The following is a 15,579-nucleotide window of genomic DNA, read 5'->3' as shown; positions in this document are numbered from 1 at the left end:
CAAAGCCCTGGAAGCTGCCTGGAATGAGAGGACAGCTTGGACTCTGATTGGATTATGCCTGAGTGCTCTTTCTTCTCCCAGGGTTCCTGGAACTTCCCCTGGTTTATGGAGGATCTAAGGGGAATGAAGCAGGAGAAGAAACACCAAGAGTATCACTGGAGGATGACAGGGAGCGAACTTGATTGAACACAGGCTAGAGCACTATTAGATCCTACTTCATGCTGGTAAGGGTGGCAAAACATCAGTATTCTCTCCCCTTATTGCATCCATGGATAGCTATCCAGCAGCTGTCCACCTGTTTCGGATGACCCAAGCCCACCTGGGAGGGAATGGTCGGGGATCCTTCTGCAGGGTCATTGTAAGGAATATGCTAGGCATCTGATTAAGTCCATAGGATCTGCTCTGTTGGACTCTGGCCTTGAAGCAGATCCTGTGGAGGCTGCAGGAGCTGAGGCTGTCTTAATTGTTTGGGAGGAGTTTGGGAGGAGTTTGATCTGGCCATCTCTATATTAGATCCATGTCCATCCTGATCGGTTAATGCTGCCCAGGAGGGGATGTGTGGCTGGGTCCAGGCGATGGTTAATTTCTCTTTGAGAGATGGCATGGTCCCACCATCTCTCAAAGATATGGTGGTGCATCCCCTCCTCAAGAAGCCATTGCAGGATCCTACCATTCTGGACAATTTTCATGCAGTGTCCAACCTTCTCTTTTTAGGGAAGCTTGTAGAAAAGAAGGTTGTGTTTCAGCTTCAGAGGACCCTGGAAGAAGTGGATTGTCTGTACCCTTTCGGCCAGGGTTCAGGCCTGTGTATGGGACTGATATGGCATTGATTGCACTCTTAGATGACCTCTGGCAGGAGCGGGATAGGGGTGCTGCATTGATTCTTGCTCTTCTTGATCTCTTGGCAGCCTCATAATACCTATGTTCATGGTATCCTTCTGTGTTGGCTCTAGGAGTTGGGGGTGGGCAGCACTGTGCTGTGCTGATTCTCTTCCTTCCTCCGGGGTCAGTTTCAGTAAGTGTTGATGGAGGGGAGAGGTCCTGCCCACAGCACTTCCTTTGTGGGATACCACAGGGCTTTGCTACTCTCTCCCCTCCTGTTCAACATCTACATGAAGCCGCTGGGTGAGGTCATCCAGTGGTTTGGGTTGAGGTATCATTAGTATGCTAATGATACTCAGCTTTCTATCTCCACTTCAGGTCATCTGAATAATGCCATGGAGGTTCTGTCTCGGTGCCTGGAGACTGTGGGGGCCTGGATGGGCTGCAACAGGCTTTAGCTCAACCAAAGCTAGACTGGGTGGCTTTGGGTTTTTGGACCTCCTGGTTCCAAGGACCTTTCCTCTTTGGTCCTGGTTGGGGTAGCACTGCCTCAGACAGACTTGGTGTGCAATCTGCAGGACCTCCTGGACTTCCAGCTCCTGCTTGAGGAGCAGGTGGCAACCATGGTTAGGAGGGCCTTTGCACAACTTTGGGTTGTGCGTCAGTTGTGTCCGTTCCTAGACCAGGGGGCCCTGCTCATGGTCACTTGTGACCTCCAGACTGGACTACTACAATGTGCTCTACATGGGGATGCCCTTGAAGAGTATTCAGAACCTTCAGCCATGCAAAATGTGGCAGCATGGGCAGTTAATGGCACTGGCTATATGGCACATGTGACACCACTGCCCTGCAGAGCTGCATTGGCTTCTAAAGTGCTTCTGGGTGCAGTTGAAGGTGCTGGTACTCACCTTTAAAGCCCTTCATAGCTTGGGACCAGGTTACTTATGGGACTGTCTCTTCCCTATTATTTCTACCTGATCCAGTCGAAGGGGCACATTCCAGATCCCATCAACTACGTAGTATTGGCTGGCAGGGCCCAAAAGGAAAGCCTTCCTGATATGTGCAGAAGCCCGTCTTCTAGTTATGCTAAGGGTTGCTTTATGATCCCAGCTGCTGTGCTTTTATTTTTTGTACTGTATGTGTTTATTTAGTTTTTACCTATTTTTATTGTAAGCTGCCCAGAGTTACAGTACATCTGTGAGATCGGCAGCAATATAAATCAATTGAGTTTAAATAAATAAATGAGAGGTCTATTCCATCTCTCTGTCACTTTAAGAAATTTATCTGTCCCTCTTGAAATGAATCTAGTGATTGACATACTATGCTCTACTCTCATGAAAATATGAAAGGATAGATTATTAGAATCTGGTGCACATCTCTGCAGTATATGGAACTGTTTTATTTCTACATAAACTGCATTGCTTTTTATAGAAATCTTTTATAGAAATCTCCACGTTAATAGATAAACATGAAAGAATGGCTGTTTGTTGCCACTTAAAATTATATTATAGTATGATGCCCTTTATTTTAAATCTGACATCTATTCCATCCCCCTTTCATACACTTAGGTAGTATACATGGATTTATGCCTCTATAAGAAAAGATAAATGATCTTCTATATAAAATATTTTAAAACAGGAAAAATGGCAAAATATTTTAGCGATGAAGGGAGGGGTAGATAGCAATAATATACAGTGGAACCTCGGTTTATGAACTTAATTCGTTCCATGACTCTGGCTGCAACCCGAATTGGTCGCAACCCAAAGCAAATTTCCCCATAAGGTTCAATGTAATTACCGTTAATCCGTTCTGGCGTGGAGGACAGGGAGGCGGCTATTGCTTGGAGGGAGAGTCCCCCTCCCTACAACCACGTGTCAGGGGCGGAAAATGGCCGCGGACCACATGTCAGGGGTGGAAAAATGGCCACGGACCACGTGTCAGGGGCAGAAAAATGGCCGCAGACCATGTGTCAGGGGCAGAAAAATGGCCACGGGCCACGTGTCGGGCGGAAAAATGGCCGCAGACCACATGTCAGGGGCGGAAAATGGCCGCAGACCACGTGTCACAGGAGGGAAAATGGCCGTGTATCCTACTCGTACCCTGAGGCGGAGTTCGCAAACCGAAGTAAATTTTTGCCGCCGGAGCTGGTCGTAACCCGAAAAGTTCATTAACAGAGGCGTTCGTAACCCGAGGTACCACTATATTGCAGTGGGCCACAGGATAACAAATCAGTAAAAGGTGTGGAGCAATAAAAGTTACAGAAAAATACTAAACCCAGTGTTGTCTGTTATTAGTTTCTATGTAAGAAACAAGCAAAATTACTTTTTCGGGCAAGCTTTCCATCTATTTTGCTTCAACGTGTGTTGTAGTTCTAAGCATATTTAGGATTGGGAAACATGCAGCTCTAGGACTTATACAACAGAGTTTTAAATAAGCAGTTTAAACTTCAGCAAAATCAAACTCAATCTCTCCCTGTCTCTCTTTGCCCAGTGACCTGACAAGGAAAGGAAACGAATAATAGAGAGACAATAGCATATATCAGGAAGAGAGAAAGAAAATGGAGTGGCAGAAAGAAGTGAAAAGAGATTATTCTGCCCACTTTAGGTCCCATGCTGCTAGGAGTTGTATAGTCACATATCTGTATGGCTTTTTTGTGAGGTGGGATTTGCATTAGATGATATATTTAGATACAGTTATATCGGCAAGTAACTAATTTGCTCCAAGAAACTATAAAATTGGCAGTGAAATTTAGATTTTCTAGATCCCAGTGGAAGATGGGTCATTCCCATTATTTGTGTATATTCTTGGAATCTTTGCATAATTGTTCCAGAGAAGCTATGGATATGCAAGGAACACTATCTATGGAATGAAATTCTAGCACATATTTACAAGCAAAACTCATTGAACAAAATTAATGTGAATAATTCTTTACCTAGATGTTTTGAGAAATTGTGCAGTAGTTTAAACTTGTTTGGGTGGGCCATCTCTTTTCTGTAAAATGGATAGTTCCTCCTTTTGACATAAAAAAATAAAAAGTGGAGCTGATCTAAGTTTGATATTGTTAACTGATTTCATAAGCTGTTTAGTGTACTATTATTCATGTCCTCTCTTTCTATTCTCTCTTAAGCTCCACTGAGGAAAGCAAAATTTGTTGAGAGCCCTCGAATTCCAGAATCTGAGCTTGGCTCACCAACACTCAATTCAACACCAAAACTGGACCTTGATGCCTACTGTCCTGGTAAGCATGCATGCAGAATGCCTTTGCAGTCTGAAAGGGAGAAGGCAGATCTGTTTCAGTTCTTCAGGATTTGCATTACTTGGACCTGATGATAGGCTTTCTGGCACCTTTTTTTTAACCTGAGAGCTGGCAGTTTTTATTTCTAGCAGATAGATTGTCAGAAGTGGCAGTTTTATTTTTGGCAAATAGTTGCTAACTTAATACTTGATGCCTTACAGATTTAAATTAAAGCTTTTCAAAATTGGAACTATTTTACAAATAACAATATGTCTTGGACAGCCTAAGGTGTGGATATTTATTTAGTTAGTGCATAGATACATATTTCTCTGGGAGACTAAGAGTTATTACGGGGACTCCATGGAGCTTGTAGGTCAAGCTTCCTTAGACATGAAACACTGTTGCTGAAAGTAAAGGCAAAGCAGTTTTATTCTATTTTTAGCCTCCTTTGTTTAAGAAACCTTTAGAAAGATTATCAGGAGTTTCTTCCATTGGTAATTTTATCTTATGAACAGATACTTTTGAGCAAATATATTTCAAAATGGTAATGGAAAATCAGGAAGAGGGAAGTACAAAAATAAAACAGATCACAAGGTAGTGACCCCTGGGTGGACGATCCATGATTGGTTTTCTATCGTTTACCTGTCAGCTTGATATTGCGGGTGACTTCTAAACCATCTGCAAGAATAAGATACGCGTTAAAAAGACTGAATTCCTGAAGCTTCTTGGGGACTTTGTTTATTATCATGCGTAGTAGTTCAGTCATTTCCCTACTCAGTCTCTGAAGTACAGAAATGAGTAGCGCTAAAGCCATAATTGTTCATAAAAATTATCTTCCTGTTTAACAAGTTCAAGCAATTCCTTAGTTTTCTGAAGAGTTGAGAATTAAAAGAAAAAAAATAACAATGTAATACAAATAGAAAATTTATGTATGTATAGACCCAGGATTAAGGGGAACTTCAGAAATCTTGCTCTTTTGCTATCCCAGAATGTTTACTCTGTCATGCTGCTGCTATTGAATTTTCTGGAATATTCTCTTTACTATTCTATCAAAAATTGAACACACTTAGTTTTATAACATCCTTAAGGTATGTTATGTTGTCCTGAAGTACACACTAGAATAGAAAAATATGGTATAAATAGCAACAAATAAAAAATTCAGCAACATCTCTGGAAGCTACTCTTGAGTATATTAGTAGAAGGAATGTGTGTGTGTGTGTGTGTGTGTGTGTACATGACATACTCTTTAGTATTACAGTACAAGCTTACTTAAAATCAGTTTTCCTTGTCCATTTATATCTTGTTTTGTAAATATCTAACATAGAAAGATGCTAACTGAATAAAATTAAAAATGGAAGTGTTGCAGTTGAAAAAACAAACAAACCCAAGTTATAACCTGAATTGTTTTGTGAGTTTGATTCAAGTGTACAAAATAATTAATAGAATTGTAGAGGTTTAATTATGTGATTAATTTTATCTTGTTGTATCACAGCAAAATGTGAAAATTTTAAAAAGCATGCAATTCCAAGTCTTATTTTCTAACTAGTGTCTTATTTTCTATAATATTTGTTTTGCTCTGCTTTTCTACAATAATCAACTACGGTGAATTTAGAGAGCAGCTCTGTCAACGAAGAAGATACTCTGTAATGATGGAAGTCAAGATTCTCAAAGCTGAGAAAAAATCTTTTATGTTCTGGCAATTTTTTTCTAGCTTATACTAATCATAATTTGCCCTACAACCAGAGTCCCAAACAATAATTTGATCTTAGTTTGAAATTTTGATTTGCCAAAACCATAATTTATCACATTTGGATGAAATAGGCTGTTGTTATAGAAACAGAAATGGTAAAAATTCATTTTTCTTCCATTTTGCTAAAAGAAAAGGGGGAGGAAGGAGCACATGAGGTTAATTACTCTAATGACAAACCATAGTTTGCTATATCTGAATCAAGCCAGTATGCTTCCATTATTTTTCCTCTGAAATTCTTGGATCCTAGGTTGGTTAATAGTTTCTTACTTCATGTTCAGAGAACTATAGTGTTTTGAGTTGATCCTTACCTTTTTATTTGTTATGTGACTGATAAATAGTCAAGAAAGTTTTTCTTCTTTTATACTTTACTTTGGATTCCTTTTATATTAAATTGCTTTTAAGATCTTACTCAGAGTTAGCAATGAATTCTCCTGAACTAATTTGTTGATGCCTTTTAGAGAAGAATACCCATGGAGGATATTTTTAAAGGTTACTTTCTATGCTTATTGAGCTTAATTATTGAGCATGAGTTCAAAAAAGAGAAATAGATATCAACAAATCAATTCTCCACTGTTTATTTCCTTAGGTGCTTTGTTTCTATATTCTATATTCTTGTAGAATTATATTTCTATTCTTCCAATACTAACGCTATGAAAACTGAAACCAGATTTTGCTAACCTCCCATTGATATTCATTGACTGGAGTTCAGTGCAGTCTCATATCCTACCTGATGATACAAGAAGATAATGCAAAAGTAATTTAGTCTGATATGAAGTAGATAAAGCTTGTAGTAATGAGGAAGGACAGTGGTCCTGTTTTGGTTTCCCTTTCTTTTCTTTCTCTCTTTCTCCTGTTTTCTAACACTGTTATCAGCTGTACAGTTTGGGATCATATCAAGAGCTGTATGATGCTTCATATTTAACTCCAAAATAAGGTGTTTCAGTGGATCTAGGAGTGCAAACATATTTGTCTGCAAATCTTTATATGAGCCATATTTTTCCTTATCTTGAAGTTATCGGAAACTTTTAGTTGCACTTATTGCTGCCCAAGGGGGGGCACACCAGTTACTGAAAACAAAGGTTCACATACTTTTGCATACAGAACTATGTAGCTTTGAATAATTTTCCTCAATAAATAAATGAAAAAGTATAATTTTTTTACTCATTTGTTTAACTGGGTTTTCTTTATCTAGTTTTAGGACTAGTGGAGAACAGATCACATTTTAGGTCAAGTTTATGCAGAAATATTGAAAACTCAAAAGGGTTCACAAACTTTTTAAGCACCACTGTATATATCAACCAAGTTCAGTCATGTCTAGCTTTTCTGAGATCAGCCAAGGTCAGTAAGGTGCTGACACCTATCCTAAATGAGAACATGCTCTGCCTATATCCTCATTTCCTAGCAGGAATGCTTCTCTTCTACACCTTCAATTTTCTGATTTTCTTTTTCAGTTAGTATTCATAGTCTATAACTATTGATCATGTTTTTATCTTCATTGTGATTTTTTAATAAATTCTCCTACATTTTTAAAAAGAAAATGTTATATATCTGGAGTACATATCAAAATCTCCATGTAGATTCTCAGTAGCTTTCTTTTGGCTCTATGTCTGTTGGTGCTTATTGCTAAATTGCTATTATTGTCCCTGTCGTTAGCGGGACAATAAATTATAATAATGATACGATTCCTAAATGTAATAATAATGATATGTAAGCTTTATCACACTTCTATGAGCCACAAGCCAGGGGATAGCAAATTAAACTTTCAATTCCTGCCGTGCACTATGTTTTGTTTTCAGCAACTGTTCTGTGGAAACTGCCAGAAAGAACTAAAGGATATTCACCTGAAGTTTTGTTTTGACCAGAGATAGCTACTAATCCAGTTTCCAGGCCGCTTTGCCTCTCTTTTCTTATACCAGTAGAGAGTGTGGGAGGTTCACTTTAGGACACTGTGTACATTGAACAGCTAGAAGAGTTTGTTGTGGAACTTTGATGACAGTCCGTTTCCACACTGGGTCCCTGTTACAAGCTCAGAAATAGCAGGGCTGGTGAAATATCTTAAGCAAGGCAAAGGCCCAGGCAATGATTTTATCACCACTGAAGTTATTAGTAATAATCTGGAATAATAGGCCCCAGGGATAGCATCTGTGGTTACTTTTATAGATTGTACTGCACAGATTCCAAGGGAGGGGAGCTTAGCCATTATAGTGCCATTTATAAAAAAGTCAGTTGAGATTTACCTGCTCATTATAGACCTCTAAGTCTTTTAAATATGTTATGTAAACATTATGTTTAGCATCTTTATAATAAACCTTTAGACTGGATCAGTTCAGAATATATATTGCTAATGAGTAGTTAGGCATTAGAGCTGAATGTTTGATGTTTCATGCCCCAATTTTACAACATCTAATTGAAAAACATACCGTTAAAGGTGGATCTGCAGTATATACTGCCTGAATGAATTTAGAATGAATGAATGAATTTTATTTCTAGATTAAGGGTGTGGTACAAAATTAAAAATTCTACTGTAGATGGATGCTTGCTCTTGTTAATAAATAAACTTTATGAAAATTGTAGATTAAAAGTTTAATGCAATACACAGAGTACATTACACCAGAGTAATTCCCATCTGTACAGGAGTTAGGGCTGTATCTTGTCACCTGTATATTAATTTTGTTATGACTAAGTTAAATCATCTTGCAGACCATCCTCCAACATTACAATACAAAATTAGGAGACCACTAACCTAGCACATTGTGATGCATTAATGACAATTGTTCTTGGAGGAAAGTTTAGGAAAATCCCTTACTCTTAAGACTTTGTGATGAAGAGGTGTTTGAAAATACAATCCCCGTATTGTTGTATTGCCCATTTTATATCCCCTTTAGATTTTCAAGCCTTTTGGATCTGTTTTATATTGTTGCTGTTAGCTGACTAATATTATTTAGTTTCTTTGAATATGGCCAAATTTTATTTTTTGTAAAACTTGCTGTGATTTTTATATTGATTATTTAGTTATTACTGTTTATTTCTGACTTTTGATTTTACATGTTTTTTTAATTTTGTTTTAAGTGGAATTCTGGACATTGATCATAATAAAGGAATGATTGACTGACCAACTCATTCACCTGATATAGTTGTGCTTTTGACATTCCAGCACAATTTTTTTTAGGAGCTTTGCTCGCTGAAGGAATTTAACAGGTGGCTGCTGACTCTTGTTCTTTCCCATCTAAGGGAGTGGTCAGACTCATAGTATAATCATAGTATTAAATGTTTCATAATTGCTGTCCAGGACAGCTGTAGTATATAATTTGTACAGTTGCAGAGATTCATACAGAAAGATTTGCAAACATAGGTAAGTAACATAACTATAGTGTGATGTGCTTTTGTTTTCCCTTTCTTTTCTTGAATGTCCCATCAGAGCAAATTGTAAATGACTGGGGATTTCCATAGCATGACATCATTTCCTCAATTTCTACATGATTTTAAGTTCTTTGTGGAGTTTGACAAGTACTACTAATGTAGTCTGCAAAAAATGGCATTATTAGAAATAAAATACTTTCATTCCCTGACTTAACGCAATAGGTGCTCTGAATCTTTTGTTCATCAGTTAAGTTCTTTAGTATCTTGAGCAGCTTCAGGCTGTTGCAGATGTGAGAATCCCGTTAAAGCTTTATTTAGCTGCAGCTCTGAACTTGGACTAGTTGCTTGGCAACCTCATGTAGGCTGTGCACAAAGGGAACACAATGCAGGCAGACAAGGCTTTTATCTGAAGAACTGAGGATAATCTATTTTCAGCTGTTTTCTGAAAGCTTCTGCTAAGCCAATATATTAACTGATTTTTTTTTACAAGTTTTAAAATACAGATCCAATATGTAATGAATATCAACAATGTCCCAAAGAACAACAGTTACTTTCAAGCAATTAAAGCTAATCTCTAATTTTTACCCAGTTACTTTGTTAATTCATCACATGTGGATAGATACCTGTGTACCGAGAACATTTCCACATAAAAAGTGGTATCTTTCTTATATTTCTTCTCTCACAATTCACAGTTTGAAAACTCTGTTTCTATAGATGAAAGTTCTTGGGCAACTAAATCAACATGTGATTTATAATTATTTTCTTTCCATGGGACACAGATAAAAAATAATATAAAAATACAGATTTTCCAGTTGAAATCATGTTCTGATGAAAAGTAGTGTCAGGAAAAAGAAATCTAACTTTTACACATTGTGTCTGGAAGGAGACTGTCCTCAATTTATTTACTTGAATGTTCTATTGGACATATAGCAAAAATTCAAGGCTTTAGAAACAATCATTTTTGAAGGAACATTTTAGAATATTAATAAATTGTAGGCTTGGTGCAAATGCAGAAGGTGAGTGGTAAAACATACAGGAGTCGTGATAGGAGTGGTTTATATTAACAGTGTAGTCCCATATGTTAAGATACCTTTTGAGGGAATTTGACCTCCTCCACTCAGCTTCTCACCTTCAATAAGATTGTAGTTCAAGGAAGAATAAAGAGCAAAGGATCTGAATTGCTAGGGTAGTTTTCATTATGTTGGCATATGTATGCTTGCAAATGTAGAGTAAAAGAAAACAGTTCTGGAGATTTCAGAATATTGGAAGGGCTTTTTGTGGCATTAATGTTTGCATTTTTGCTCTTTCACTATATTCTTCTTTTCTCTCCACTCTTTTTTGTAGAATTTTCCATAGATATCAACCATTTTCTTCTATGTTGTAATAAAAATAATTGCCAGAAACCTTATCTCCAACAGTGAATTGGGAGAGCTCTTTATATACAGAATTGTAAATGAAACTTTGCTTCTAATTTTTCCTCTCTGTAACAATGTAGGTTCTTATTCCACTTCAGAATAATTAAGTGCCTAGCCCTTAATAGATCTGTCTGTTTCCCATTTTCAAGATCATTAGAACATACTGTCCTTTTAAAATACAGGGTTTTTTTTCTCATTTTAATTGATTTTGACAATAAATATGTCAAATTTATATATCATGGTAATAAAAATAAAAATTCAATATTTTAGTCATGTCAGAAAACGACAGACACGGGTTCGGTTATCCAGTAGACAAAAGTTTTTATTGGGCACGTTTGCAAAGGTGGGTCCCTCCCGCAGCAATGGAGGAACCCCGAAGCAAGGTCTGACAGGTTTTTATACCCCCTATCTGTCCTCCCCCTCCTACGAGGGCTTGGCTCACAATCTCACCTTTTTTACTGCCCCGGAGCGCCGCTAATTAACCGCAAAACCGCAGACATTCCACTTTCCGAATCCAATCAGCGCAATACACATTCCAATCCCCACTTGACCCGACAGCCGCCCCCTGCCGTTTCTCTTCACTCTGGTGCGATCGTGCCTCTTGCCTGCAGTCTTTCCTCCCTCCTGCCGTCCCTCTCCACTCTGGTGCGAGTGTGCCTTCTGCCCATCCTCCCTCCTGCCGTCCCCCCATGGTGCACAGCGCTCTCCCCTAGCAAACATGGTTCGTTTGAGGCCCTCACTTCTCCCTGCCTTCTCACAATCCCCCCTTTTTCTTTTCACGCCTCTGTTGGGCCTCAAACCTGACTAACAGGATTGCTCCCTTGTCCCGGACCCGGGGCTTCACACACTGGGACAGGTAATTCCCACAAGCAGGGAGGCATTGCATTAAGCAACATACTAGGACCAGTAAGGCAATGAAGCCAATGGCTAGTACAGAAAGTTGTTTTAACCAAGCAAAGTTAGGTAACCAACTAGTGAGCCACGACCAATTCCATCCCTCTGGATCCTCGGATATGCGAGAGGCTAAGGTCTTCAACTTGGCTAGTTTTGCTTCAATATAATTCTCATTGTTGGTTAGGTTAAAGCAACAAAGACCTTGAAAAGATTCACAGCCTTGTCCTGCCCTTAATAGGAGATAGTCTATAGCTATCCGATTTTGAATGACCACCCTCCTGATCTCAGTGACTTCTTCAGTGAGGGCTGCAATGAGAGAGGATGTAAGGTTGACACTTTTAGCCAGGAGGCAGGCCACCTTCCTTAGGTCCAGGTAAGTTCTTCCGCTTAGTGCAGGAACCCCTACTAAGGAGAGGGCCAGAGCCATGGCTTCTGTTTCAGACAAGAGTGTCACATCACTCTCACAATCAGATGGCAGCTCCCTTTTTCTTTTTTCTTTTGATGGGTGCGCTTGTATTGGAGGCAGGGCATATAGAGAGGTCAGGCGCCCTATGGCACAAGGGCCCCCTGAACTATAGGCTGGAACATAGGTGTAAGCTTCATGTCCACATAACAAAAAGAAACCTTTAGGTAGGTATAGAGGGGTTGAGGCGTAAGGGATATTATAGACCCCTCCACAAGTGAAAGCAGGACCTTTTGAGGGCAATGGGGGGGTATGGTTCTGGGTATTGTTGAAATATACACATTGAGTTGCATTGGTTATCCCCAAGAGATTTAGAGCCATTTGCCTTTGATTAGTCCAGGGTCTTGGTATGGGAGAAGACCCAAAATGATAGAACATCCCCCCCCCACGGGGATCATCCCCAGTGATCAAAGCTGTCTGTGCCAATTCTACGCCTTTATGTTGGTCATCTCCTCCCCTGCCTTAGTTCAGTTCCTTTTAAGTTTTACTTTGAGTCCGTCTCCCGGTTGGGCAGTCCATGGTCGGGCCCCTGTCAGGTCCGAACCGCTGATTCAGTTGTCAGGAGAACTTGGTATGGTCCCTCCCAAGACGGCTTCAGCTTCTCATCCTTCCACGTCTTTATCAGGACCCAATCCTCTGGCTTGTGGGGGTGTTGGTCTTTCAGCAAGGGGGCCGTTGAGCGAGGAGTCCCTGTTTTCTTAGAGACAAGAGAGATTGTGACAGTACCAAGAGATACTTTCTCAGGAAGGCATCCTTTAGCTCGGGGATAGGCTCTCCCATTGGAGCCAGGAAAGGTCTTCCCATCATCAGCTCGAATGGGGAGACCCCCACATCCTTGCGAGGGGCTGTCCGCATTCGAAGCAGGGCAACCGGAAGTGTCTTTGTCCAAGGTAGCCCTGTTTCCAGCCCCAGTTTGGTGAGATGTTGCTTCAACACCCCGTTGGCCCTTCCCACAGCTTTACAGTGTCTACCAAAGCCTGCACCCCCCATGAGACCCTTCGTGCAGTTTCTCCACCATCCCCCTCATGTCAGCACGGCTCACTACTGGGGTCCCCTCAATTATAACCCAATGACCTGCTTCCTCCCTGCAACCTTCCCTTTCCAGCAGCTGTGAGTAAACCCCGTTCCAGCCAAATTTTCCCGAAAGTGTGCACTACTCCCCAGGCATATCGCGAGTCTGTGTAGACGGTGAGGGACACTCCCTTTCCCAACTCTAGTGCCCGTTTCAAAGCGTGCACTTCACACAGCTGAGCCGACCAGTCCGCTGGTAGTGCCCCCTTCTCTATTGTCTCTCCCTCCGCCGTCACTATCGCATATCCTGACTTCCTTTGTCCCTGCTCTACTCGGCTAGACCCATCCACAAACCAGACCTCACCCTCCTCCAGCGGGACCGCCTGCAGGTCCTCCCGGGTCTTTGTTTGCAGCTGCAACAGGGTGGAGCACTCGTGCTCCGCCGGCTCCCATTCTTTCCGCTCCCCCGCAAGAAACTCCGCTGGGTTCAAATTCCTGTCTGTTCCTACCACCACATCAGGACTTATCCGGAGAACTGTCTCATATTTCAACATCCTCCCTTCTGTCATCCAAGCAGCCGCCTGCTGACTAAGCACACTTAAGATCTGATGGGGCGAATGGACAATCACGGGGCTCCCAAAAGTGAGTTTTTTCCCTTCTGTCACTAGCACAGCAGCGGCAGCCACTGCCTGCACACAAGTCGGCCATCCCCTCACCACTGGTTCTAGGGCTTTGCTCAGGAAGGCCACTGGTTGATATTTCCCAGCCCGTCTCTGAGTCAGCACTCCAATGGCAGTTCCCCCATGGGCTGTAACGTATAGGTGAAAGGGGGGGGCCAAGTTCGGTAGAGCCAGAGCCGGGGCCGTCACCAGGCTCCTTCGTAATTCCCCCCACTTCTCTGTGTCCCCGTCTGTCCATTCTACCCTGTCAGATGATCCTTTCAACTTCTCATACAGAAACTGAGCCTTGCTCATGTACTCATCTATCCATAGCCGGCAATATCCTACTAGACCCAGAAACCGCCGCACCTCCGTTTTAGTATGAGGGGGCTTCAACTGCATTATCCCCTGTATCCGAGAAGGATCAATCAACTTCTCGCCCTTCCGGAGTACATGTCCTAAATACTTGACCTCCCTTTCCACAAATTGGACCTTCCCTTTTGACACCTTCAATCCTTCCTCAGCCAACCAGTTCAATAAAGCCACTGAGTCTTCTCTCACCTTTACTTCCTTCTCTCCAGACACCAACAAATCATCCACATACTGCAGCACCCGAGAACCCCCAGGGGCCCGGAACCCCTGGAGTTTCTCTTCCAATGCCTGTCCAAACAAGAGGGGCTCTCGGTGTACCCCTGGGGCAGCACCGTCCATCTCAGTTGTTGCTTCAGCCCACGCCTCCCATCCCGGGACAGCGGGTATTGGGCTTGCCGCAAACCCGTCACCCCTGGTTTCAAGGGGATGCTAATTGGGGCTATGCGAAACCGCCCCGCCCCCCCCTCCCCTCCCTCAGGGTTCACAACCTCCACGTCCGCCTCTCGCAACAAACACATCCTTTCTGCCTGTTCCACATTCCACAGCTCTACTACTAGACTACCCATTAGATCCCTTCCCAGCAAGTTCACTCTCGCCTGTGGGATCAGTAATACATCTGCAGTTACCTCCTTCCCATTCCACTCCAGTCTCACTCCCTCCAGTACGTCTGCCTTGACCGGAGAGCCTCCCACCCCCATCACCGATACCGATGTGCCCCGGGATTTCGCAATCCCTGGGATCGGTTGGCACAGCGATGTTCGAGAGGCTCCGGTGTCCACGAGGAACTGCTGTTCCTCGCCGGTGGGACCCACCGTGATGTTTACCAAGGGTTCCCCGTGGGTCCCGGTTGGGGAACCATGACCCCCCTAGTCGTACAGGGGGAAACTCCTCTCATGTTCTCCCGATGTTCAGCATTATTGGGATCCCAATTTGGGTCTGCCAGAGGGAATTTAGTATCTGCGGCCAGGGCATTTGGGACATTTGCATTCCTTTGCTCCCAAGCCCCGAGCGCAGCTCGCCGAATCTGGCCCCTCTCTTCTGGCGTATAGAGGTGGGCTAAAATGTAATTCAGTTCCCCCAGGAGTATTCCACCGGGCCGAGAAAAAGTTCCAATTGTTCGGCGGCGGTATGGGCGTTCTCTTGCATACGAGGGAGGGTCCTTTTTAATTCCCTCAACTCACTGGGTTTGATGGGAACCGTTACGTAACTGGTGACGGCCACCCCCTGTGCGTTCGTTCCGTTCGGGACTTCCCGGACGGGGAAGGCACTGGCCAACCTTAGACTAAAGGGCACGTTCTGAATGTCTTGGTTCAGCTGGTCCAGCTCTTTCCGCAGCCCGGGATAGGGTGGGGGCGCCGGAGGGGAGCGATAGGAAGAGGAGGAGGAGGAGGAGGTGGCGGCCCCCATTGAGGTCTAGTCAGCCAGAGGTCCTCCTCATCCTCCTGTTCTTTTTGGACAAAAATTTTGGCTAACTTGGGTCGAGGCCCCTCCCAATGAACATGGAACCAGACTTCCACATAGGGTTCCTGTGTTAACATTTTATGCTCCACAATGTAGTTTTTTAGTTGGGTCACCCAGTAATTACTGGGGATTCCAAT

At 42.3% G+C, this 15,579-nt stretch overlaps 1 protein-coding gene across 2 annotated transcripts in view; it reads left to right on the top strand.

The window, feature by feature from the left end:
* The window catches only part of TANC2 (tetratricopeptide repeat, ankyrin repeat and coiled-coil containing 2), a 352,683-nt gene that overhangs the window by 199,515 nt on the left and 137,589 nt on the right, over positions 1–15,579 (top strand). For both annotated transcript variants that reach the window (XM_088141581.1, XM_088141538.1), the window contains exon 5: positions 3,950–4,060. In XM_088141581.1, the coding sequence (XP_087997707.1) occupies positions 3,950–4,060 (111 nt within the window). The remainder of the gene's footprint in view (positions 1–3,949; positions 4,061–15,579) is intronic.

The sequence above is a fragment of the Python bivittatus genome, unplaced genomic scaffold (assembly GCF_059951505.1).
Source record: "Python bivittatus isolate LINGU-HERP-01145 unplaced genomic scaffold, Pbiv_v1 ctg000000_np1212, whole genome shotgun sequence".
In the NCBI taxonomy this organism is placed as follows: domain Eukaryota; kingdom Metazoa; phylum Chordata; class Lepidosauria; order Squamata; family Pythonidae; genus Python; species Python bivittatus.
The sequence above is the reverse complement of the archived record's forward strand: the minus strand, read 5'-3'. Positions and strand labels throughout refer to the sequence as shown.